Raw genomic sequence first — 24,945 nt, 5'->3', positions numbered from 1 at the left:
AGAGGTGAAGGGCTGGGGTGCCCCGCCCCGACCTGGGGGCACAGGCTCCCCGCAAAATGTGTTCATGCAGCATTTGGGGGTCCAGGGCGCTGAGTCCTTCTGCCCTCACTGGACAGGGCCTTCTCAGTTCCTGGGCGAGGCAATACAGCAGGGGTGAGGGGCGCCCCTGGCCGTACAGAGGCCGCCGGCGGGGTCGGGCGCCCTGGGGGCATTGGCTTTGTCCTTTCCTTTTGGTGATGGCGACTGAGGGCCACGCCCCCAGCCCCTCTCCTCCCAGAGGCACCGCGGATGGGCGCCGGCGCGGCCCCGGCCGTCCTGGCCTCTTTGGGAAGGGAAAGGGGAGTCCGTTTCCAGCGTATAAAAAGAAATGAATCCCTGAAGTCATGAAGCGTGGCGATCCTTTTTTAAACTCTTTTTTTTTGTTTTTTTTTCCTCTTTTCTGAAAAATTTTTCTCTTGGAGATGTTGGCCCCAGGGGTCCAAAGTGCAGTGAGGGGTGGGGTGGGGGAGGGAGTTGGCACTAGGTGGACGCCCCTCCTGGCCGGACTCCTCAGATGGACGTGTCGTCGCTGCTGCGGGCGGGCGGGCGGTGGGGGCGGGGCGGGATAAAGCACAAGACAGGAGTGGGGCGTGAGAGCAGCGGTGGAGGGTGGGGAGCCGCGGGCGCCGCGCCGCCGCCGCCGGCGCGGGGGTTAATGCAGGAAGTTAAAGAAGAGAAATCTGCAGAGGCAGAAGGGAAAGCGACAGAGAAGGCAGGCGGAGGGTTAGTCGGACAGAGCGGACAGGAGAGCCTCCACCAGAAGAAGGAAACAGAGCAGCAGCCCAGCTCCCCACCTTCCCTGGCCTCGCCTCGCGCCCACAGGCACAGTGGGGTGTGGGCATGTGCCCGCTAAGGAGCTGGCCCGCACCGCCCATCTGTCTCCTGGCTGCCCGCCACAGTGGCCTGGGGGCACAGTGGCCGCGGGGCCCCACTCACTCGGAGCCTGACGAGTCCTCGTCCACTGTGCCTGCCTTGATGCTCATGGCGATGGGCATGACCCCATTCAGCTGCTCCTGCAGGCTCTGCCGGGGAGGCGGGCGCGGAGGGGGCCCTCCGCGGCTGCCCTCGCTGACCGAGGAGCCCCGCGAAGACGCTGTGCCCTGTTCCTGGGGCAGCCTCAGGAGGCTGCTCTTCTCGCTGATGGCGGGCAGACACTTCTTCTTCAGGATGCCTGTGGGCGCAGGGCAGGTGAGCCGGGAGGGGCCGGCTCCAAGGCCCACATGCAGCTCAGGGATCCTACTCACCTTTGTGCGGCTGGGCAGAAGGGCCTGGGAGGGGGCCCAGGGACCCCTCCCGAGACAAGGCATCTCCGTTCTCCCTCAGGCGCTCCTCGGGCCCTCCGCTGCCACCACTGTCCTTTGCTATGGTCACAAAGTCTCCTGGCCAGGGGGCCTTCCCAGGCCCTGGGCCCCCATCTGATGGGGACGAAAGCACATGAGGCCCTAAGAAGGCTGACAGCCAGGAGAGTCCCACCCCAGGCCCCAAGAGCCCCAGGTGCTCTGTCCCCTGGGCCACTGCCCTAGCCCACCCTTGGGGGTGCTGTGCAGGGGCAGTCTCTCAATGCCAGGCCCCAGCAGGCTGTCCCAGCCCGGCTCGCCAGGGAACGCTGCCTCCTCTTCCTCCTCCTCCTCGCTGTCAGATGAGTGGGTTGAGGCATAGGAGCCACTCTGGTCGTCTTCCATGGACAGGTCACTGTCGGAGTCCGTGTCAGGATCTGGGGAAACAGGAGAGATCACAACCGGCTCCCCACCCCCACCCACCCCTCAGCCCAAGCAGGGCAGCTGCCCTACTGGCTCAAGCCCGGAGGCTCTGTTCTCACCATGCTGCTGGTCTTGACCCTCCAAGAACAGGCCCCCGGGGTCCCCCAGACCAGGAGGGCCTTGGCCAGGGTTCAGTGTGGACTCCTCCCTAAGAAGACAAGACCATGCTGGAGGGTTCAGCTGGGCCCTTTGCCCAGTGTCCCATCAGCCTCTATCCTCTCCTGGGACTCCAGGCCAGGCCTAAAGTCCCTACCACTTCCAATTGCAGCTGTCTGTCTCCCACCCTCCCACCCACCCCCATCCCCCAGTCGCCTCTCCCCATGTCCACCCTGCTGTGCACAGCTCAGCTCCCAGTGTCTGGCAGACTGGCTGGGTCTGGAGCATGGTCATCTCCCCTCCCTACCCTCCCTGCCACGGGTCACCTCAGCAAGAAGGGGATGTAGCTGGGCTGACTCTTGCCCGAGCGGCTGGCGCTGTGCAGAGAGCCCGCTGAGTCTCCATAGGGCTGGTACAGTCGTCCGTCTGCGTAGGGGCTGGGGCAGTTGTAGGACTAGGCAGGGAACAGAGAGGCCAGTCAGTAAGGGAGCAGCAGAGGGAAGCTCAGAAGAGGAGGGCCCCACATTCCTCAGGCAGGGCCTGGCAGGTGGTTCTGGCTCTGCTGCCCTTTGCACCTCAGGTACCCTGAACCAGGAGACACAAGGGCTTGTTGGAGTGGGGTGGGGTGGGGTCAGGAACTGTCACCTGAGCGCATCCTGGGAGACAGGAAACTTCCCAGATCAGGACCCCTGGGCATCCTCTGCCTACCTCTTCCACTTCCTTACCATACCCACGCACACATCCACCCAGCACCCCTTCTTCAGCACAGGGAGACACGTAGGACAGAAAGCACAGAGAGGGTGTTCCTGGGCCTCGGCCTCTTCTTCCCTCCCAGCCAGCAGGCGCCCTCACCGAGGTTAGGGTGGACTTGGTGGTCAGAGCAGGGTCGGGGCTGGGCTTGCGGCTGCAGGCAAACTTGAGTGCCTTCCGGACCTCCTTGCTCAGCACCACGTAGGAGAGGAAAATGAAGGGGCCCTGGCAGTGGAGAGGCGGTGTCCGTTTCTGAGTGTTCCCCCTGAGGCACCCCCAGCCGGCTTCCCGCCCCTCCACCTCCACCGTGGGACCTGGATGCAGTTGCAGGCAGCACAGAGGTAGTGGAAGAGGAGGGTGTCACTGTTGACCGAGAGCAGGGCCAGCAGCCAGGCGGCGCTCAGCAGCAGGAGCACGGCGAAGGAGGGCCGCAGGCCAGAGCTGGGTGGGGCGGGACAGGGTGAGTCCTGTGGGGGTGGGGGGTCCCCTAGCTACCACCCAGGTACTGCCCAGGCTGGCCGGGCAGTGCATACTCACATGGGACCTTTCTTCTCAAAGCCCTGCCGCTGGGCTGCACAGGAGGCGCGGGCCGCCAGGGTATACAGGAAGACACTCATCTGCGGGAGGGAAGGCAAGGCTGGGTATGCCAGGCACAGGCAGACAGATGGACGGATGGATCCCTGCCTGCCCCACCAGCAGCCTCGGCTGTCCCGACAGGGCATCCTGAGGCTGAAGCGGCCTCCCCCTCCAGCCACTGCCCCACACCCACCGACACAGCAAAGGCCACGGGGCCAGCAAAGCTCCAGATGAGTGTGTCATAGATGGACAGCCAGCAGAAGTCAGGGTTTCCATAGCCCTCGGGGTCCAGGCCCACAGCCAGCCCTGTAGGCAGGGACGACACGGGCCGGTGTTAGGAGCATGGGGTAGGTATGGTCCACTCTGACATGCTGACCTCTCGGCATGGGGGTTGCCCATGGACATGCCTGGGTTAAATTGGGACACCTCTTTTGAGGCTCACCTCCCCACCCACCCGCCGAGGGAGAGGGAAGTGAGAGGGAGAGCTGGCACCTGTGATGAAGGCGGGCACGCCCCAGCCCAGCATGTAGTAGAAGCGCATGGGGCCGGCGTTGACGTCTCGCACCTCGGTGAGCGCGCGGTACAGGTGCAGGGCCTCCAGCAGGGCCCAGGAGAAGGTGCACAGGTATAGGAAGTGCAGCAGGATGGCAATGACTGTGCAGGCAAACTGAGGGCCCGGCCTGTCAGCACTGGGGCTGCCAGAGCCGGGGCTGCTGGGGGCGTGGGGGTGGGGCTGGGGGCTGGGGAGGGTCACAGAGTGTCTTACAGGGAGGTCAGCCTGGTTGATGCCCAGGAGGAAGACCAGCTGAGCCAGGCCCAGGGCGGCCGTCAGGTTGCGCCGGATGCCATGCTGGTTGGAGCGCAAGGTGCGCAGGGCGGTGAGGAAGAGGAAGGTGAGCAGCAGGGCGGCCAAGGTGACTCCCAGGGCCACGTATGTCAGGGTCTTCAGTGGCAGGATCTCCCCGTTCTGCAGAGAAGGCGTGGGGTGTCAGGAAGGGCAGGGCCTGGCCTGGTCCCATCAGGGCACTGCGGCTGCCCGCGGGCCCCACCTCTCGCCTGGACACGTCCATGAGCACAGCGAAACTCGTCATGTGGTTGCACTGGCAGCTGACATGGCTCTCATTCCGGAAGACCACCTCACAGCCGCGGGCTGACCAGCCGCCTGTCCCGCTGACCCTGCCGGAGTATGTGGGGCTGGGGTCAGAGGAGGTGGGGGCGACAGGGCAGGGAAGAGCAGGGGGTGGGAGTGGAACAGGGCAGGGGTCAGAGGTGGAGCAGGGGACATGGTGGGGCAGGGGTGGAGCAGGGGACATGGTGGGGGGGGGGCAGAGTAGGCAGGGGACAGGGCAGGGGTCAGAGGAGAGGGGTGACAGGGCAGGGCAGGGGGTAGGGCGGGGAGCAGGGGATATGGTGGGGTGGGGCAGGGAGACAGGGCATCGGCATCGAGCAGGACAGGGGTGGGCAGGGGGGGACAGGAGAGGGCAGGGGGTGGAGGAGGGGCACGGGTGGGGCGGGGCAGGCAGTTTGGTGGTGGGTGGGGCGGGCCGGCTGCTCACAGGATGGAATGGTTCCAGAAGACACAGATGGGCTTGGTGCGCTCCTCGGTCTCCAGCAGACGGAACTGCACGGTGACGGGCTTGTCCAGGGCTCGGGGCAGCAGCTCCTGGTCGTCATGTACGCTGATGCTCACCACGGGCGTGTTGATGATGGGCCGCTTGGGGACTCTGATGGAGGAGGGGGCGCAGACAGCCTCCTGATCAGACCCCGCCTTCCTGAGGATGCCCACACCGCCCGCCTCCCTGCCACCACCTCAGGCTGCGCTTGTCCGGGTCGTAGTTGTGCGGCAGCAGCCCGGCCAGGGTGCGGTAGATGATGACGCTGGCCACCGCCTCGCCCTGGCTCAGCTCGGGGTGTCGCCGCTGCCGCCGCGCCAGCTCCTCAGGCTCCGGGGCCTCTCCGGGGCCCGCAGGCCGGACCATGGGGGCTGTTTCTGGGGGCAGGAGGCTGGCTGTTAACCCGGGGCAGGGCCGACCCTCTGGGGTCCCTGCCCACCCTGCGCCCACCGCTGACCTCGGAAGACGGACTCGGGCAGGATGACGGTCGTCTCCAAGTCCGGGGGCCGCTCCCCACGCAGCGCCTCATAGCGGGGAAGCTTGGCCCCCGCGAAGTTCCCCTTGTCCAGGCGCACGACGGAGATGACTGGGGAGCAGGGTGGTCCCGGGTCAGACCGGAGAGGCTGGCAGAGCCCCCCTCCGCCCTGCCCCGCCCCCGCGTGGCCACCGCTCACCGATGTTGGGCGTGACGATGGTGAAGGGGCTGAGGTAGGTGTGCCGCATGTTCTGTGCCAGCGCGCTGGCATAGGCCTCGTAGCGCTGCAGCAGCCAGGCTGTGCCGCCCTCCGACTGCTGGATCAGCTCCCAGTGCCGCTTGTTGGCCCCGTCCAGGAGGGCGCTGCCCACCCGCAGCAGGTTCTGGGATGGGTGTGGTCACTGTCACCGCGCACCCTTCTGCCCCTCCACCGAGCTCCAGCCTGTGACGGTCCCCGCAACGCCCTACCTGCCTGCACACCTAGCCCATAGGGCCCGCCCCCTCCCCCTTGTGGGTGCGCGAGGGCTCTCTAGCCTTCCTCCCAGACACACTCTGCACATAGTACCCCCAAGCCTGTGCCCCACAGACCGACTCTTCCAGCCCCTAGGCTGGGCCAGGCCGCAGTACAAAAGTACCATTTCCTGCGTGCAGCTTGGTGTGAAGGAGGTTGGAAAGAGGGGACCTCTTTGAGGGGACCTCAATCACCCAGGTGCTGGACCAAGCTCTGGTGCCCTCGACCTGGCTGGGAGTGCCCCACTCTGCACCCCAGGTCCTGGGCCACTCCACTCCACTCCCCGTGACCCTTGCCCAGGCCCACCTCGGTGAAATGCACATCCTGTGTGGCAGACAGCCCGAAGCCCCGCTGGGCACTCTCGTGTGCCAGCAGCCGGGCGGCCAGCTGGTAGGCCACCCTGACATCGCTGCCGAAGTAGCCGGCTGTGTGCTGCGTGGCGTTGCGCAGGAGGAGGGCCAGTCGCTGGGAGCGCCCCGAGTCCAGGCCCGACTCGTTCCGCTGCAGCCGTTCAGCCTAGGGCACCCAGGCCAGGGGGAGGGCAGAACTGAGCCTTAGGAGGGGAGGGAGGTGGCCTTTTGAGGCAGGGGCCCCAGGAGGACAGGGACAGGGGCTCCACAATCCCTCTTCTCAAAGTTGGCGGGGGGGGGGGAGACGACAAAGTGAGATTGGAAAGATGGAGATAAGGGGGTTCACTTACAAAGCCCTTGAGCTCTGAGAAGGTGACTGAGGTACAGTTGAAGAGGTTTGGGGGGAGCCACCCCCTGTGTTCGTCACAGTGGCGCACAGCGGTTCCTGGGGGCGGAATCCGGAAGGGGTGGCCTCAGACACAAACCAAGGAGAACCCTGAACTTGAGAAGAAGCTGGACCAATACCTCAGAGACGGCCACACCAGGACCCTGCCGCTGCCCAGGTAAGACCAGGTATGTCAGACTGGAGAGCCAAAGCTCCAGAAGGTAACGGCTAGGGAGCACAGCGTACAGGGCCTTCTGGAGGCCCCAACACCCCTGCCTGCTCCTGCTGCCCTTCAAGCTCTTCTGTACCCTAATCACTGTCCCAGACTTCTGCCCACTGCCCACCACTGCCACCCCAGATTGAGACCCCTGCTCCCCAGCAGCCTGTCTTTCTGGGGGTGTAACTTCAGTACGAAAGGGCGGGGGGTGCTGATGGAAAGCCTGTACGATTGATCCTTGAGTCCCTGGTCCTCAGGCCGGGGCTGGCCCGTTTCAGGCTCCTGGCCCTCAGTAAGGGACAGGTGGTAAAGAGGTAGGTACCACACAGCACCTGGGGCTGGGGACAATGAGAGGTGGGGACAGTAAGCCAAGGATGGGTGACTGCCTGCCCCTGCCCACTATCACTGGCGGCCCCTTGGCCCTCAGTGAGTCTTCCCTGTGGTGCCACAACAGGCCTTGAGCACCTACCAAAGGAGCCCCTGGGGCAGGGGGCTGCAGCGGGCAGGCCAAAGCGGGTCCGGGGCCACCAGATCCCAGCCTCAATGGCCCGAGGACAGCTGTCATAATTCACTGTAAGGGAGAAGACAGGGTCACCCAGGAGCAGCACCCCCTCTGCAGCTCTGCCCCAGCCCTCCCGGCATGCCCAGGCCTGCACCCAGCCCGGCTCCCTGCCTCCTAGGGGCACAGCGGGGAGGGCTGCCTACCTGTCCTGGGTTCCCTACCTTCACAGCCATTGGTGGTGACTTCAGCGAAAGGGTTGTCGCAGTGATCACACTGGCGCCCGATGACACCTGGCTTGCAAGGGCACTGGCCGTCCTCAGGGTTACAGACACGGGACAGGGAGCCCGTGGGGTAGCAGTCACACAGGAGGCAGGTCGGGCTGTCGGGGGGCCGGTAGTGGTTCTCCTGGGAGGGAGGAGGCAACAGGCAAACCCTCTCACTGACTGCCATCTAGTCATCACTGACCTGCAGTGACCCTGGCGGTCAGGCTAGAACTGGCCCCCAGAGTTCCCGAGACTGTGACTCCCCGTGATGGTAGAAAGCCCCATCTTCCTCTTGTGGAACGGCTGGTGAGTTTGAACTGCTGACCCTGAAGTTAACAGTCCATGTGTACCCCACTACGCCGCCACTGACATGCAAATGAGCCAGAAGGCCATTGGTCATGTCGTCCCGTGCTCCTCTCCCCCTCCCAGAGACATGAGGACAAACAGCTTCGTCCCACCCCAGGAGAGCACAGGCAGGCCCTACCCCACGCTCCCGGAAGAGCGGGGCCTGGCTCTCACCTTGCAGTGGCACTCGCCGCTGGTCTTATTGCAGTCCAGGTCGAAGCCTTTGCTGATGTCACAGTTACACGGGCCGCACATGGGGTGTCCCCACCAGCCACGGGGGCAAGGCTGGTCAATCCTGCAGAGAGGAGCCCGGCGGGCGTCAACTCGTCCTGCCACACCCACCAGAGCCAGGCAGTGGCCCCTCGGGCCAGCTGCCTGCTGCCCTGCCCCACTCACCTGGTCTCACAGTAGTGCCCCAGGTAGTTGGGGGGACACTCGCAGGCATAGCCGTGGGGGGCGCTGGGCTTGCGAGCGCACACTGACTGGTGCTCGCAGGGGTTCAGGTCACACACGCTAGTGCAGTTGTCACCGTAGTAACCTGTGGAAGGAGGAGTCCAAACCAAAGGCGCTGGACTCACAGCCACCCTGCGCAGGAGGTCTGACGCTGCACATCTTGTCAGGGGAGGCAGTCTCCGCTTTCTCCTGCGCAGCAGCCAAACGGCTTGCCACCACACCACCAAAAGGTTCAACGCCCCCCTTCCTGAGCGCCGTCTCTCTCCCTCCCTCCACGCCACCCAGAGCATCTGGGGGTGGCTTTGTGCTGCGGGAAGCTCTGAGAGGTGACATGACTGACCTACAGGACACTCGGCTGAGCCACAGCCCAAGACCCCAGGTGCCCCGGGACCTGCCCCTCCCCGGGGGTCCCGTCCTACCCGGATCACAGCTACAGGAGTAGCTGTCCCAGTCATCGCTGCAGTAGCTGTTGGCAGGGCACGGGTTTGAGTCACAGGGGTCTGGCAGGCTGCAGCCAGCTTCCACGTTCACTCTCTCCCCGCGGCTCAGATCCAGGGCGCTGGCACCCTCGGGTGACTCGCTCACGCGCACACCCTGGTGGGGAGGGGTGTCAGGGACAGTGGCAGTGTTGGCTCTCAGTGGCACAGCCTCTAGGTGGTGGGGCGAGGGGGTTGGGGTGGGGGCGGGGTCATGGGTGTGCTTACCTGCAAACAGCCCCGGAAACCTCGGGCCACACCATTGGCCGGCCCAGGCACTCCGCCCACCGTGATGTTGCTCAGGTGTAGCCCATGCAGCCTGGGCCCCAGGTTGCCCTCTGACCGCTGCTGCCCGTAGTCAAAGGACAGGACAGCATGGCCTGGCCCCCCGCTGGCTCCCAGGGCCAGCTGTGAATGGTGCCAGTCCCCATCATTGGCGCGGCCTGGGTCCAGCCGGAGAGATGAGGCCTGAAGCCCAGTGCCCTCCACGCTCAGCACCACGTGGCCCTCCCGAAGCTGGGCCAGAAGGAAAGAAAAGAGGGTCGGTGGGCAGGGCCACCTTAGTTTGCTCTACACCCAGCCCGCTGTCCCCTTTGCAGGATCACGGTGCAGTCCAGATGAGGCCTGAGAGGAAAATGTTATCTCCTCTGGGGCCAACAGATGGCAGCATTTAACCACCAAACTGATCCAAACCACCCCCCCCCCCCGCCCCCCATCCCGCTCAACTCTCAGTCCAGCTTCCTGGAGGCCACTCCCCCAAGCCAGCAGCCCATTCCCCCCCCACCCCCTCCCACAGTAGACGCACCTGCAGGGTGATGGTGCTGCGCCCCCTGGTGACGGCCTGAAACAGGACACCGTTGGCCTGGCGCGTGCGGAACATGAGGCTGAGGTGCCAGGGTTGGGAGATGGGCAGTGAGAGGCCATGCCAGGCCACCATGCTGCTGCCTAGGAAGCGCTGCGGATTGGCCATTTCTGGTGGGGGCAGGGTTGGGCGGGACAGATACAGAAAGTCTCTGAAGGGTGGAACAGCTGATACCCAGGGGGTATGATGCCATGATGCCAGTGCCATGGAAGGCGGGCACCGCCTCTCAGAGTGCCCCGCCCTCAAGCCCATTTACCTACCCTGGGCCCACCCCGCACTGTGCCCAGGCCTGCCTCTCACTGGGCCCTTTGTCTCATGCGCTGCCTGCCCTCTTAGGGTTCTGCCCAGACCTGAATTTCCGCCCACAGCCAGTGGCTGGGCCCTGCCCAGTGCTGCCCAGACCCTGTCTGTGCTCCTAGCTGGTTGACAGCTACCAGGGCCTGGCCCCTGAGGGTGGCCCCCACCTACCTTGGGCACAGCTCTTGCCCCCAAAGCCCAGGGGGCACTCACAGCTGAACGCATCCCACTGGTTCACACAGGTGCCCCCATTGTGGCAGGTGTTGCTGTCACACACATTCTTCTTGGCTGGGCAGCCTGGAACAGAGAGAGGGGGCTCAGGAAACCCCGGGGCAGTGACCAGAGAGGACTTTGAGACCCTCCCTGCAGTGGGGCCTGGCCTTGCCCCCATCCCCCACCCCCACCCCCGTACCAGGCACAGTTCCGTTGTTGGCGATGAAATCGGCCATGTCCACATGCCGGCTGTCCACCTGCAGATTCCGAATGCAGCCCACAAAATGCCGCATCCGCACAGGGAAGCTCTCGGGCAAGTCAGGCACCCCACCCAGCAGCAGGGGCCCTGTCAGATCCAGGGACCTCGGGAGCAAAAAACAGCGTTAGCACGAGGGAGGCCACACTGCTCCTGGTTCATCCTGCTCCTGGTGCCAGCTGCCAGCAAGGGGTTGCAGGGCAGTACCAGGGAAGGGGGATCTCCCCAGCCTGGAGCTGCTGTCAACACGGAACGTGCCCCTTCCCCAGGCTGCGCTGCCAGGGCTTGCTCAGATGCCTCAATCTCAGCTCCCCAGAGGCCTGAGCGGAAGCTGAGGATCACAGAGAGGGGAGACCCCATCTGGGTTGGCCCACACTTCTGAGCTCCCTAAAGCCTACTCTCTACACCAGGGGCGGGGAGACACCTGTCCCATGGGCTGTGAAAGGCCCACAGAATCATCATGACCAGCTAACATCACAGCAGTGCCAGCCACCACATTCTAAAGCCAAAACCAAACTCAATGCCATCCAGTCAGTTCTGACTCAGCACTCCTGTCAGATCGAGTACAATCGGTCCTGTGAGGTTCGGAGACGGTAACTCTTTATGGGAACAGCATGCCTCGTCTTCCTCCTGCAGAGCAGCTGGTGGTTTCAAACTGCTGACCAAGAGGTTGGCAGCCCAGCCCTACACCACCAGGGTTCCTCCATCACAAGCCAAAAAACTCACTGCCATTGAGTACATCCGGACTCATATCGAGAGTATAGAACGGGGTAGAACTGCCCCTGTGGGTTTCCAAGACTGTAAGTCTAGGGGAGTAGAAAGCCTCATCTTTCTCCCGCTGAGAGACTGGTAGTTTCAAACTGCTGACTTTGCAGCCCAACACATAAGCACTACGCCACCAGGGCTCCTCCATCACCTGAGAGGTGAGCTGACGAACTCTTTGACTCATTCAGCCTGGGAATGGGGTCCTAAATACCCAAGGCCCTTGGCAGAATGGTCCCCCACCCCTGCTCTACGCCTTCCCTGGCTGGCTCTGCCCCCACCCCATCCTGGGTCCACTTGCTCACTTCTTGCTGCCACCCTGGGTGCCCTGGGCAGCACAGGAATAGTTGCCCAGCACAGCTCCGAAGCGCAGGGCCACCCCTGTGTCACAGCCATCCACGGTCACCACGGCCACCTTCTGCTCGGATGGGCCCTGCGGGAGCCCTGTCTGGCCCAACAGCGGCTGTGGACAGGGAACAAGAGAAGAGAAAGGATGGGCAGGGGCCCACCAGGTGCATGGGCCAGACAGCCAGACACGCGTCATGTATGCTGACTCACACGCGCATGGGGGCACGTATACAGACAGCCCACATGCACACCCTGGGACTTCCACTCACGCTACCTCTCTCCACATCCACCCCACCCTGTCCCCGCCTAATGAACGGGGCACGCCGGCGCTGCTCAGGGGGTGGGGATGCCCCAAGAAGGTGGCAAGTGTTCGTGCCTCGATCTACCAGAAGTGCCATGCCCAGGGCCCAGCGCTGCCTGAGGCAATGGCTCCCAGGTCTGCGTGAGGGGGAGCACCTGAGTCAGAAGACATGAAACCTCTTGCCATTGAGTCACTTCTAACTCAGGGCCACTCCATGGGACCGACCAGTAGACCTGCCCTGAGGGGCCCAAAGCTGTTTCTCCAGGGAGGCCGCCTGCCGCATCTCTCCTGCAGGGCGGCTGGGGGTCAAGTTGGCAGCCCAGTGAGCCTCCTGGGCTCCCTGAGTCAAGACTAGAGCCCTCCCGTCCTCTGGCCCCTCACACCCACCTTGTTGTAGTACTTCAGCTGCACTGTGTGCCACTGGCCGTCACTGACCCCCCCAGGCACGAACGGGGACACGGTGGTGGTTGACTCCCCTGGGGAAAAGATGGGTGAGCTGGGACCCCGGAAGGGCTGGGCTGGCTCAGGGGAGGGGTCAGAAAGTCTGGCGGCGGGGGCTCACCTGCAGAGAAGGTGAGCTGGACCTGCTCCTGGATGACCTCGAGGGCCACAAAGTCGTGCTTCTCATTGAAGCGCCCATTGTACAGCAGCAGCCCATCCCGCTCCTTCGTGGCAAACCTGACCGGGGGCCGGGCATAGGGCAGGGGTTGGGGCATCCACAGGGACCCTGGCACCCAGCCCCCTAGCCAGCCCCTGCTCCAACCCAGGGGTCTCCAGAGGGCTAGCACCTCGAGGTGCCGAGGTAATGGGTCCTGGTGGGAAATGGACCCAAACCCAGACCCTGGCCTCCCTACTCCCCACCCTCGAAGGCAGAGAGGTTGGGGAGTGGGAAGCAAAGCCTGGGGAGGTGAGGACATCGGTGACATTCAGCACCTCTTTCCAGAGGCCTCCCCGGATCTTCCCCCTGGGCTCCCACCTGCACCCCTGCCCCTCAGAGCTCAGCCACTCACGAGAGGGCCACGGTGAAGTGGAAGCGCTGGCGCAGGCCCCGGAAGGTGATGAAGGAGCGGGCTGGGAAGCTGCGTGTAGTGACCTGGCAGTAGGGCTTCTCAAAGTCTCCAGATGGGCAGTCGCACTTGAAACCCCCCACCAGCAGGTTGACACAGGTGCCCCCGTTTTTGCAGACACGTGGGGTGCAGCGGCCTGAGCGGGCGCTCACCTCACAGTGCTCACCTGGACAAGAGGAGAGGCCGGGTGAGTACTAGGCACCCAGGAAGGGGTGCCAGCGATGCCCCCATGACAGCCCTAAGATTCCCTCTCTGAGATCCGTGCGACCTTAGTTCTGGTGCTGTCGGGCCAGCGCACTCACTGTTCCTGTCACCACAGGCCGGCACACCACTCCCTGGGCCACGCCTGGGGCCTCAGATCTACAGGCTGGGGGCTGTTCAACCTCTGCAGGGGTGACTGCACTGCCCCCTCCCTCCCTGCCCACCCCCCTCCTCCCCTCCCTCCCATTGGTGCTTTTGTCCCTGTCGTGTCAGATACCAGATCAGTTTCCATCCCCAGGGATGGGAGCAGACTTCTACTTAGATTTGCCTGAGTTATGGGGATGTGGGGGACAGAAGATGAGGGCCGTCCCCAAGAATGAGGGGCTTCCACAAAGACATCTGAGCCCTGGGGTCCAGATGAAGGGCTGCGGTGTACTTGGAAGATGCTCAGAGAGAGACTGAGTCCCTGAAGCAGTCGCTGCAGGACCTGAAAATTCCACCACCAGATGGAAAAATCTACCGCCTTCTCTCTCTCTCTCACTATTCCCAGATTCTAGAGATAGGTTCTCAGCTCCTCTGTGCCTAGTGACTGGCTCTTGTTTCCATGGAAACTGTTGTTCGCCTACTCTAAGCCCCCCCCTCCCCATCTTCCTGGACAAAGACTCCCCCTCCCAGCCCCTCCCCCAGCTTGCCCCCGCTTGCCCCTCCCCCCCAGCAGAGAGGAGTAAAGTCAGACAAGTTCTGGGCAGCAGAGAAAGAAGTGGGGTCTGCCTACCCTGCCCCTAAGGTTGTTGGCAGGGCCTGTGGGGGCCTCAGCACCTGGGAGGGACGGATCCATCGCAGGAAATGAGAAAGGGGTGTCTTAAGGAAAAGCAGGGGCCTGAAGGGTGGGGCTCAGCAGCAGAGCAGATGTGGCAGGGTTCTCGGGAGAGGCTGGGGTTAGGGAGCCCGGGTCACACACCACCAACAGGGAGGTCTCCTGGCCAGTACCCTCTCTGCCTGCACCTGGGCAGGGGTGGGACTATTCTGCCCAGGGCGACCCAGGTGCAGGGGCCTTCTGAAACATCCAGTCTATCCTTTCACCCCAAGCTCTCTGATCTCCTTCGTTCCTCTCCCCTTGCCACAGCTCCCAAGGGGGAAGGCCAAGTGCAGCTCAGCGACACTCAGCAGGCTGTGCGCTGTGGTCTGGACAAAGGCGCCAACCTCAGTGGGCCCTGGAATCAGGGCTACCATGCTGCTACATTCATTAGTTCACGCCCACAGTCAACCTGCAGCATGAACCCATTTTCCAACAATGGGGCACAGAGAGGCTATGCTAACGTCACACAATGTCACACAGCCGCAAGGCAGCCAAGCTGGGCTATCAATCCAAGCCGATTGGCTCCCGGGGAGCCTCTGACCTAGCCCTGCTTTCCTCATGAAAACGGGTCACCCTGGAGCCAGTGGGACCCAGGACGACCCCATGTACATCAGTCAGAGCGGGACGGTGCCCCCCGAGATGTTTCAATGGCTGAGTACTTAATAAGTCGATCTCCCAGCCTTTCTTCCAAGATGCCTCTGGGGGAAGACAAGAACCTCTAGCCTTTTGGATAGCCAGGTGCATTCACAAGTTTGCGCCACCCAAGGACGCCTGGATCACCAGGTAAATGAGCGAGCAGAATGCGATCCATCACTCGATTTGTGTTTGCGTCACTGCGAAAGCCCATCACGACCGTCCTGGCTCCCCAGACCCCGCCCCTTGCTCACCTGTGTAGCCGTCGCGGCAGAGGCAGGTGTAGCCGCCCTCGTGGCTGCGGCAGCGCCCGTGGGCCCCGCAGGGCCGGGAGTAGCAGAGGTCCACCTCGGTCTCGCAGTAGTCGCCCGTGAAGCCGGGCGGGCAGCGGCAGCGCAGCCCCCCGACGGGGTGAATGGGCCGGAAGAGCACCGAGGAGGAGGCGATGAAGGGCGCCGAGGAGTCGAAGCGCAGCACCGACACGCAGCGCATGTAGTTCTCGCAGGGCTCGCGCAGGCAGATGTTGTCGTCGAAGGGCAGCACGCGCTGCGCAGAGATGGCCGTCAGCAGGCTGCGGTTGAGGTACAGGCGCTCCTGCAGGTCCTCAGAAGGCAGGAAGGGCGGCCCGCCACCGGGCCCCGGCGGCTGGCCCACCGACAGGCTCACGTTGAGGATGTGGCCTCCTGGGGCGTCGGTGTCCCGCTGCACGTTGAAGATGACCACGTGGTCCGGGGGCGTGGCCAGCGTGGCGGCCACCGCCTGGATAAACAGCCCCAGCAGCGGCGACAGGAAGCGCTCTGGCGACATGTCCTCCAGGCGCAGCGTGATGCTGTGCGTGAGCATCTCGTCCGTGATGATGGTGACGCGCAGTGCGCACTGGGCCGTCACGCTGTGCACGCCGTCTGCGGGGAGACCAGACGCTCACGTGAGGGCCGGGGTGGGGCTGGGTACAAAGCCCTGGGCCAGCCCACACACTCCTGAAGGGGCGGCCCAGAAGAGGTGCCCTTTGAAGGCGCTAAAGAGGCTTAGCTCTTCAGTTCTGTTGACACTCCTTTGCACAAGGGCTGTGGTGCATGGCCCACCCATGAATGTTTGTGCACCTTTTTCCTTCCTAAGCTCTGGCATCGGTGCCCTTTTCCTGCAGTGTGTGTGTGTGTGTGTGTGTGTGTGTGTGTGTGTGTGTGTGTGTGTGTGTGTGTGTTTTCACAGAGCCCAGAGCACCAGCACCAGGCAGAGACCCACAGAAACCATCCTGGTGCCTCCTCAGTCTCTCTGCCCTGACCTTACCTGTGCAACCCCCGCGCCCAGGGAGGGTGCATGGGGGAGCCAACTGGGCCACTGGGAGGGGCCGCCCTGTCCCACTCCCACTGAGCCCTGTGGCTGCTTGGGCACAGGGCACTCTTCATGGCCACGCCCCCACAAAGCATTCTTCCTGCCCAGCTGTCTGGTTGCTGGGGGGCAGGCAGCTGTCCACCCCAGGAAATCCAGCTGAGCTGCTTCTGCCAGAGGTCACACCACCCACTCCCCTGAGGTCCAACACAGGGCTAGCTAGAGAGGGGTGGTTAGGAGGAGGGACCAGACTAGGGGCCGGGATCAAAGGGCTGGAGCTGGGGCAGCTCTCATACCACAGTCCCCACAAGGTCCTCCTCACTCACCTGGCTCACTGCATTGCACCCAGATGCCCTGCCACGCTCCCAGGGCCACACACTCACCCATAAGCAGCTGAGTATTGACCCACACACACCATGTTGTCTTGCTCCGCCCACACATCCATCGTCAACACCCAAGCTCAGAAATGCCACACACATCTGAATGCACGAATGTGCCGGGGCAGCCAGATTTTCTTTGGCACAAAAGGGAAAGCCGGGAGCCAAGGGGAAGGGGCAGGTGGCTCAGGGTGCTACAAGGGTGTATCTTCTACATAGGTGTTCAAAGGGCACAGTGCTCTTAGTGTGAACATACCCTGTTGCCACAGTGAAGAACCAGTCTTTTAAAACCCAGAAGCAGGAGCCCAGATCAGGTCTAAAAAGGGACTTTCTACCAGGGCTCGGGTTCTCTGGGAGTTAAGTACTTGGGTACTAACCGAGAGGTTGGTGGTTCAAGCCCAGAACGGGGTAGTTTGTAAGACACTACCATGGCGGTCTGCTTCCAAAACATCCAGGCCATGAAACCCGCCCTGGATCCATCTACAGGGTGGCAAGTGGGTCACCGAGAGCCGGGATCAACTCCGCAACAATGGCTTGGTTTATTTGTGTGTGTTTGGTTTTCAGCAGGGATGGGCAGGAGTCAGCCTTCTGGGGTGGGGCAGCTGTAGGAGAAGGAATCTGGAAACAGATTCTGCATCTGTGCTGTACCCACTTGAAGTGGCTGCCTGCCTGGCGCGGCTCCATTGAGCCCAGGAAGGCTGAAGACAGACACCGATCTCTACCACGTTCTCAGACCACAGCCTGCCTACCCTCGAGCCTCCTGGCCTGAAACTGCTTGGTCTACTTGCTACTTTGCAGGCAGTACCTTCCTACCTGATCCATCCAGACACCAGCCTACAGTCCTCCTAATCTTCTAGCCTGCCCTGGACTCACTTCCTCTGGAAGCCTGCCCAGATTTACACCTCCAGGCCCTGTCTATGCACCCTCTTTCAGAACCCCTTGCAGGTGGTTGGAGCCCTGGTGGCATGGCGTTTTTTACACGCTGAGCTGCTAACAGCAAGGTCCACAGTTTAAAACGACCAGGAGCAAGATGGGGCTTTCTGTTCTTATAGAGTTACGGTCTCAGAAACTCACAGGGGCAGTTCTACCCTGCCTTACTGGGTCACTATGAGTTGGCATCAGCTCGATGGCAGTGAGTCTGGTTTGGTTTTGCAGGTGGTTAGGCCTGGCACGGGGCTCCCGGGTACCTGCTGCATCTGCCCCAAGGTTCGTTGATGGGCAGAGTCCCGTGCAAGTGCAGAGTCCCGTGCAAGGGGGGGGGAGGGGTGGTGGCCAAACCCAATGAGCATGGGCAACCTCCCGGCCTCTCAGTTCTGGGAACCAGTCCTCCTCCCTCTGTCCCCCCGTTCTCCTCCAGGCACCCTATGCTCCTCTCCCAGCAAGTCTCTGTTGCTTCCCATCTGGTCTACCATCTGTAGCCACCTGCTCCCTCAGCTATTATCCCCCATCCCCAACAGTCAACCCACTAGTCTCTCCTGCCTTTGTCCCTCTCCCTGGCTTGGGCCTGGGTCACCCCAGGTGCAGGGACAGTGGTAGGAATGTGAGTGGCGGGTACATTTCCTGGTTAGAAAAGAAAGGGTTGGGATAGGTTTGGGTTTCAGGAAGCACCCCTGTCTTAGAGCCCAGACAGCCAGGCCTAGAAGAGTGTCAGAACCCACTGTGGGGCAGAATTCAACCCCAAGCCTCTCCTGTCTGGCAGATGTGGAGGTTGCAGGCTGGGGAGGGACCTGCTGCTGTGTGGATGGCCGAGTGTCCTGTGTCTGAGCAGAGACAGGGAGAAGGCTGTCCCCAGCTGAGCCATCTGGCCTAGGTCGGGCCAGCTGCAGCCACATGGAGCACAGGAGGAGGAGTTAGACAGAGAGCCTAACACTGAGGCCAAACGGGGCAGACAAAGACCCAGAACAAGAGCCAGGCTGGGTGGAGAAAGAGAGGGGGATAGGAGGAGAGGCACCCGGGAGATGGAGCGAGAAGGCAGTGTTAGGGGCCTGCATGGGCAAGGGAGGCAAGGCAGGAAAAGACAAAGAATTGGAGAAGGGAAACAAAGGGTGGTGGGAGTCAGTTCCCACTCAGCCAGCCTCCCTGAACTTTGAGGTTGCCGTGGTGACTGCCTCCAGGGGTCAGGGCCTGATGGGATGGGGTGGGCGGGGGAGGTTAGAGCCAAAGGGCTGGCCAAAGCCATCACAGCTGCCTCTGCCCCTACCCTCCACTCTAAGAGAGCCAAGTCTACGAGTCTACTCGGGAGAAGCTCCTTTGGCCTGTTTTGAGAGCCCCAGCACACTCACTTAGGGCAGGCTCCCCTTTTGTCAGAAAGAGGGAGGGAGAGGCCCTCCCATCCAGGGCACGCACACAGACAGAGCTGAAACACAGGTGCTCCAGCAGCAAGAGCCACAGAGCCTTGTCCGTGGCCTCCCAGAGCCCACACTTCCTGTAGCTGTCCCGTGGCCAGAGCGGATGGCCAGGAGTGGACTGGTGCCCTGAAGCCCAGCCCCGAGCCCTGCCCCACTCTCGAATGCCCCTCCTCCTCCAGCGGTGGGACCTGCCGAGCTCTAGCCCTCCTTTGCTGGATTTGTCAGAAGGCTGTGCCTACCCCTGGATGGAGCGTGGTGACCCAGACCCGTGCTCAGAGGGAGCAGCTGACAGGGGGTTCCTCAGTGTGCTGTGGCTCCTAGGTTGTCCCCAGGCCTCCGCTCCCTGGGTTTGGTCTCTTCTTCACCAGTCTAAGAGACAGCACCCCTCCCCACCCACCTCCACCGCCACCTCACCTCCCAGCCCTGCTGCCCAGGGAGTCTGCAGGCTGAGCGCTTGGCCAAGCAGCAGGAATGCCCCAGCCTGGGTCCTGGCCAGGCTCCCAGGGGCCTGGGACTCTGTCCTCTCCCCTCCAGGGCACCTGACCTGGAGGCATCTTCCCCAGAGCCCCAGGGATCCTCAGACTCCTCCTGGTGCCCACACCCCATTCCCTGAGCCTAAGCCAGTAACAGTCAGGAGGAGGAGGCCTAGGCCTAAGAACAGCCCGGGGGAATGGCAAGGCAGCCCAGGAGGCCTCAGCCTGCCCCTGGCTTCATCACCGCCCCTCCCTGGGCCAGGACCCTGAACCAACCAACCGGGCCTCTGACAGTGAGGTCTGTTTGGACAGAGACAATGAGCTCTGGCCTCACTTCCTGCAGGCCCGGGTCTTTTCTGCCCTCAGGGAAAAGAATGCGTGAGACAAAGTCCTCGGCAGCCGGTCGGCAGCCCAGCAGAGGCTCGACTGCAGGGTCCTGACCCCACAGGGCCCTGCGGGGTGCCCCCCATGACCCTCAGCTCCGCCAAAAGGCTAGATGAGATCACAGGAATATCCTGACAGGGCACAGAGGCACTGCTCCCCCTACTCCTGCCCCACTGCCTCTCCTCCACCAAAGGCCTCTCCACCCCTCCCCCAGCTCTCCTGCCCCCCAGTCTTCCACCCGCCTTTTTTTTCACAATTCTTGGCAGCCAGGGCCGCCTCAGAACACTTCCCCCCCCGCACGTCACAGACTGGTAGGCAAGGGGGCAGCCAACCGAAGCAGCCCAGCCCGGCTGAGGCTGGGGCAGCAGGCGGGGCCTGCACCAGCTGCCAGCATTCCTGGGGCTTATCCCAAGCCGGCTCTTGCCCCCTCCACCTCTGTGCCAGGCACCTGGCCGAGAGGTGGGTCAGCAGTACCTCTCACAGCTGCCCAGCCCTTCCCCGCCAGCCCCTGCCTCACCTGACACCAGCACGCTCATGATGGCCTCCAGGGGCCGGTTGTTGTCCAGGGCCCGGCTCAGCCGCAGCTCGCCCGTGGAGGCGTTGAGCAGGACCAGGCTGAGTTCATTGCCCCGCTCGAAGTTGTAGGTCAGGCTGTCCGAGATGTCCGGGTCGTGGGCAGGCACGCGGCCGATGGCGCCGCCGGGGAAGCTGCTGGAGCGGTTGGTGACGTAGTTGTTGAAAAGGATCTCAAAGTTGCCCAGCACAGGGGGGTTGTCATTTCGGTCGAGCAGGCGGACGTGGACTGTCGCCCGGCTCACCAGGGGGGCGGACGTGGCCTGGATGACCAGAACGTACTCGGGCCGGTCCTCGTAGTCCAAGTCCACCAGGGCGGTCAGCTCCCCAGAGAAGATGTCCAGCTGGAAGACCTCGGGGATGTTGCCCTCCACGATCTGGTACATGATCTGGGCATTGGTGCCTTCATCGGGGTCGGTGGCTGTGACCCGGGCCACGGCCAGACCGATGGGGCTGTTCTCCTCCACAAACACGTCGAACTCATCCTGCTCAAAGACCGGGGGGTTGTCGTTCACGTCCAGCACGGTGACCGTCACCTCCATGGGGGTGCGGGCCGGGGGCATTCCCTTGTCCACTGCGTACGCCCGCAGGATGTACTGGGCCACGTTCTCCCGGTCCAGCCTCCGCAGCGTCCGCACAATGCCCGACGTGGACTCCACGATGAAGTCACCGTCCCCGTCGTCGCCCCCCTGGAAGGTGTAGAAGACGCGGCCGTTGAGGCCGGAGTCTCGGTCGGTGGCCGAGATCTGCAGCACGCTCGTGAAGGGGGGCACGTCCTCATAGACGCTGCCCTGGTAGGAGTCCCGGAGGAACTGGGGGGCGTTGTCATTGACGTCGTTCACCAGGATCTCCAGGTAGGTGGTATCGGACTTCTGGGGGATGCCGTTGTCACGTGCCGTGATGGCCAGCGTGTAGGACACCTGGTCCTCGTAGTCCAGCTCGGCCTGGGTGGTGACGGCCCCTGTGTCCGCGTCGATGCGGAACTGGGGGATGCTGTCCTCCATGAAGTAGGTGATACGGGCGTTCTCGCCGGTGTCCTCGTCCGTGGCGCTGATCAGCACCACCGTGGTGCCGGCGGGCCGGTCCTCGTTGACGTTCACCGTGTAGTGGGAGCTCTGGAAGACGGGGCGGTGCGTGTTGGCGTCAGTGACGTTGACCACGACCTGCGCTGTGTCCTGCCGCGTGCCGTCGGAGGCAGTGACCGCCAGCACGTACTGGCGCTCGAGCTTGTAGTCCAGCGGCAGGGCGAGAGACACCAGCCCCCCGCCGCTCTGGCTGGTGATGGAGAAGCGGTTGCGGGTGTTGCCGCTTGTGATCTGGTAGGTGATGACGCTGTGGGCGTCCCGGTCCACGGCGGACACTGTCACCACACTGGTGCCCACCGCCGCATCCTCGTTGAGCCGCACTGTGTACTCGGGCTGAGTGAAGGTGGGGTTGTTGTCATTGACGTCCAAGACGGTCACGCTGACGCTGGCTGAGGCAGTGAGCGCAGGGCTGCCGTGGTCCCGAGCTTCGACCCCAAAGCTGTAGAAATCGACCTCCTCCCGGTCCAGCTCGGCAGCCACGGAGATCCAGCCTGTGCCATTGTTGATGGTAAAGGGGAAGTCGTGCCCGGCCCCAGCGAGGCGGTATTCCAGGCGGGCATTGTCACCAGCATCGGCATCGATGGCCTGAACGTGAAGGACCAGGTAGCCCAAAGGGACACTCTCCAGGACGGTGGCCTGGAACGGGGTGCTGACGAAGATAGGAGCATTGTCGTTAATATCCAGGACCTGCACCGTCACCAGGCCGGAGACGTTGGAGAGAGGGGGTCGGCCGCCATCCTGTGCCCGCACGCGTAGGGTGTACTCCTTGGTCGTCTCATAGTCCAGGGGGCTCACCACATCCAGAGCCCCCGTCTGGGCGTCCAGGTAAAACTGGCCCCGAGCGTTGCCGCTCATGATGCTGTAGTGCACCAGGGCGTTGCTGCCCTTGTCCCGATCGGAGGCCGTGACCCGGAGTACTGGGGCCCCTGGGGCCACGTCTTCCCGTACTTGGACCACATAGCGCTTCTCACTGAACTGGGGGGCATTGTCATTGTCATCCTCCACAGAGAGGAAAACGGCGGCTGTGGCACTCCGGGGACCCGGATCTCGACCCTGGTCGCTCGCCTCCACTGTCAACTGATAGGACTCCACCTCTTCCCGGTCCACGGGGCCGCGGGTTCGGATCACCCCAGAGCGAGGGTCAATTTCAAAGGCTTCCGAGGGGCTGCCCCCGGTCCCCTCCAGCAGGCGGTACAGGATATTGGCATTGGGTGGGGCGTCGCCATCAGTGGCCCTGACGGTGAGCACCTCATAGCCCACCTCCAGGTTCTCCCGGAGGCTCTCCTTGTACTCCTGCTGCTCAAAGACAGGGTCGTGGTCGTTGGTGTCCGTCACCAAGATGGTGAGCGTGGCCAGGGCACTGCGGCGGGGCATGCCGTGATCCTGGGCCGTGACCCTGAAGACGTGGGTACTCTTGGTCTCTCGGTCCAGCTCCTCAGCGGTGGTCACAGCACCAGTGACAGGGTCCAGGGAGAAGAAGTGGTTCGAACGGCTGTCAAAGAGGGCATCCATGGTGTACTCTAGCCGGCCGGCCTCGCCCTCATCCGGGTCGATGGCGCGCAGAGAGGCCACAGGGGTACCTGCTGGCTGGTTCTCTGGCACTGTGGCCTGGTAGCTGGGAGGCTGAAACTGGGGAGCTGTATTCACATTCCTTTTTCGACGTCCACCCAGAGACTCTCCATCTGACTCTTCCCCTGTCCCTTGCCCTGGGGCCTGTGCCAGCCTGCAGGACTGGCATCTCAGCTGTGGGGCCTTTAGGCATGGGTGTTCATGGGGCAGGGTGAGCTTGCCCTGTGGAGAGAGGTGGCCTCCAATGCCCAGGAGTCGGCAGCTCCAGGGACAGCCTTCAGGGGCTGGCGGCAAGGGAATGTGGGCCCCAGTTTCTGGACACCAGACCCTCAAGCCATCGTGGTGGGGCACCAGGTGGCCGGTCAGCTCGGTTCCCGAAGCTTTGCAGCGGCTGGTGTACAACCAGAGGTTCGAGGAGGAGGCTGGACAGAGCCAGCCTACGGGGTCGCAGGCCGCAGACGAGCCTCGTCCCCCGGGCCCCAGGGAGCGACAGGGCCCCACTTGATCTCCCAGTAGTAGCGGTGGCGGCAGCAGCAGCAGCAGCAGCAATATCAGCGGCAGCGACGTTGGAAGGGAGACGCGAGCGGCCCGGCCCCGCATCTCTCCCAGCTCCCGGCCGGCCGGGTCAACGGCGGCGGCGGCTCCTCCTCCAGCTCCTGCTGGTCCCGCCGCGCCTCATGCCCTGGCTGGGGCGCCGGTCCCCGGGGGCTGCCCGTGCGCCCCACGGGGCCTGCGCCTCTGTGGATCGGCTGGGCCCGGCGCTGCGCCCTCCGATGCGCCCAGGCTCCCGCAGCTCCCGAGGCGGGCCCGCACCCAGGTCACCCGATCACCGCGGGCCGCCGCCGCGCCTCCACCTGCGCTGCCGGCTCTCCACCTGCGCCCGCGGGCCCCTCGCCGCCCCTGGCCCTGCCGGCCCCACGCTCCCAGGCGCCCTCTCCGCCCCCGCGGGATCGCCCACCTGCACCCGCAGAGCGGCCCGCCCCGACCCCGGCCAGGCCCGGCCGTCCCAGATGACCCCGCGCCGTCCGCTCGCACCCCGCGTCCCCGCCGCGGCTGCTGCCTGTCGCCCCGGCCCCGGGCCCAGCCCCGTGCTCCCTCGCCTCCCGGGCGGGCAGGCGAGCTCTGCAGCGCGACGGCGGCGGCGGCGGCGGCGGCGGCTCATTATCATAGACCTGCTCGCGCCGCCGCCGCCCTTAAAACGGCGATGCCGGTCCCCCCCCGCCGGAGGAAGTGGGTCCCACCGTGCACCCGCCCCCGCAGCCGAGGCTCTAGGATTCCAGCCGCCAGACCCTGAAGTCCAGTGACCCCAGGTCCGCCTCCGCGCCATTGCCGGGTCCCTAACCAAGCAAGGGAGCAACAATTTGAACCCACAGAGCAGATGGTAACAAGGGTGGCGTTACCCTACATGTGCGTAGAGGTTTTCAAAGCATGTGAAAGGGCTCTCAGAAACGGAGTCTCCACCTCACGGCCCCCTTAATGGGTGGTAGTAGGAAGCCCCGCCCCCACCCACTTCCCTGGGGTTCCACAGGAAGGTCCTGCGGCACAAGACCCTCTTCTTGGTGCGGGAGGTCATGGTCTGACAAGGACCCCACTTAGGGCCTCTTGGGATCTAGCCACGGGCAGATACCACCTGGGTTTTGCAGGGGGAGGCAAATGGGTTCCGGCCCACAGCAACCCTGCAGGGCAGCGCAGAGATTCGCCTGTGGGTTTCTGAAACTACGCCTGTCTTTACCAGACTCGACATCTTTACAAAACTTGACGTCTTTCATGGAGCGGATGGGGTTTCCAACTTGCTAACCCAATGGGTCCAAAGCTCCTGTCTAGAACCCGGGGTTTTTCGCTGCCTCGTCTCCTGTCTGGAGAGACAATCTCTGCCCAGTCCTAGATATCCCTCGCTGTCCAGCTGGCCCGCCCTCGCAGCTCTGTGACCAGCAAACGTCCCCAACACACACCAGGCTCCTAGCGGCTTCATAGCCCAGGTAGGTCCACAGGCTGCCCAGTGAAAGGGCCCTGCAGGCTGCAGGAGTCCTCAGAGGTCCAGACATGGAAAATAGACCACGCAGAGCCAGGCAAGAGAGGTGGAGGGTGAGCCTAAGCGCCTTCTCACCCTTATACCTTACCCAGGCTCCCCATTATCCTGGGTGGTAAGAGGGAGCAGACCTGGTGTCTAGTCCCAGCTGCCCCCTCCATGTTGTAT

At 63.5% G+C, this 24,945-nt stretch overlaps 1 protein-coding gene across 1 annotated transcript; it reads right to left on the bottom strand.

The window, feature by feature from the left end:
- Positions 1–745: 745 nt before the first annotated feature.
- On the bottom strand, positions 746–23,548 carry CELSR2 (cadherin EGF LAG seven-pass G-type receptor 2). Its single transcript, XM_075559041.1, has 33 exons — positions 20,039–23,548; positions 14,865–15,512; positions 12,861–13,083; positions 12,413–12,528; positions 12,238–12,326; positions 11,507–11,664; positions 10,383–10,546; positions 10,142–10,267; positions 9,617–9,783; positions 9,040–9,327; positions 8,755–8,929; positions 8,279–8,420; positions 8,057–8,177; positions 7,496–7,679; positions 7,242–7,343; positions 6,521–6,615; positions 6,127–6,336; positions 5,509–5,692; positions 5,292–5,420; positions 5,031–5,211; positions 4,778–4,945; positions 4,271–4,397; positions 3,988–4,188; positions 3,714–3,888; positions 3,415–3,527; positions 3,183–3,262; positions 2,960–3,086; positions 2,748–2,870; positions 2,222–2,349; positions 1,859–1,947; positions 1,568–1,753; positions 1,284–1,454; positions 746–1,210 (listed from the first exon to the last, which is right to left on the bottom strand). The coding sequence occupies exons 1-33, from the start codon at positions 23,346–23,348 to the stop codon at positions 972–974; spliced, it is 8,739 nt and encodes a 2,912-aa protein (XP_075415156.1). The 5' UTR covers positions 23,349–23,548; the 3' UTR covers positions 746–971.
- Between the last annotated feature and the right edge of the window lie 1,397 nt (positions 23,549–24,945).

The sequence above is a fragment of the Tenrec ecaudatus genome, chromosome 1 (genome assembly GCF_050624435.1).
Source record: "Tenrec ecaudatus isolate mTenEca1 chromosome 1, mTenEca1.hap1, whole genome shotgun sequence".
Classification (NCBI taxonomy): domain Eukaryota; kingdom Metazoa; phylum Chordata; class Mammalia; order Afrosoricida; family Tenrecidae; genus Tenrec; species Tenrec ecaudatus.
The sequence above is the reverse complement of the archived record's forward strand: the minus strand, read 5'-3'. Positions and strand labels throughout refer to the sequence as shown.

Coding starts and splice junctions, on each gene's coding strand:
- CELSR2 (XM_075559041.1), bottom strand. CDS start 23,348: ATGCGGGGCCGGGCCGCTCGCGTCTCCCTTCCAACGTCGCTGCCGCTG. Junction 9,328..9,616: donor GCAGCACCATCACCCTGCAG/GTGCGTCTACTG, acceptor CTTCTGGCCCAG/CTTCGGGAGGGCCACGTGGT. Junction 4,398..4,777: donor TTCTGGAACCATTCCATCCT/GTGAGCAGCCGG, acceptor ATACTCCGGCAG/GGTCAGCGGGACAGGCGGCT.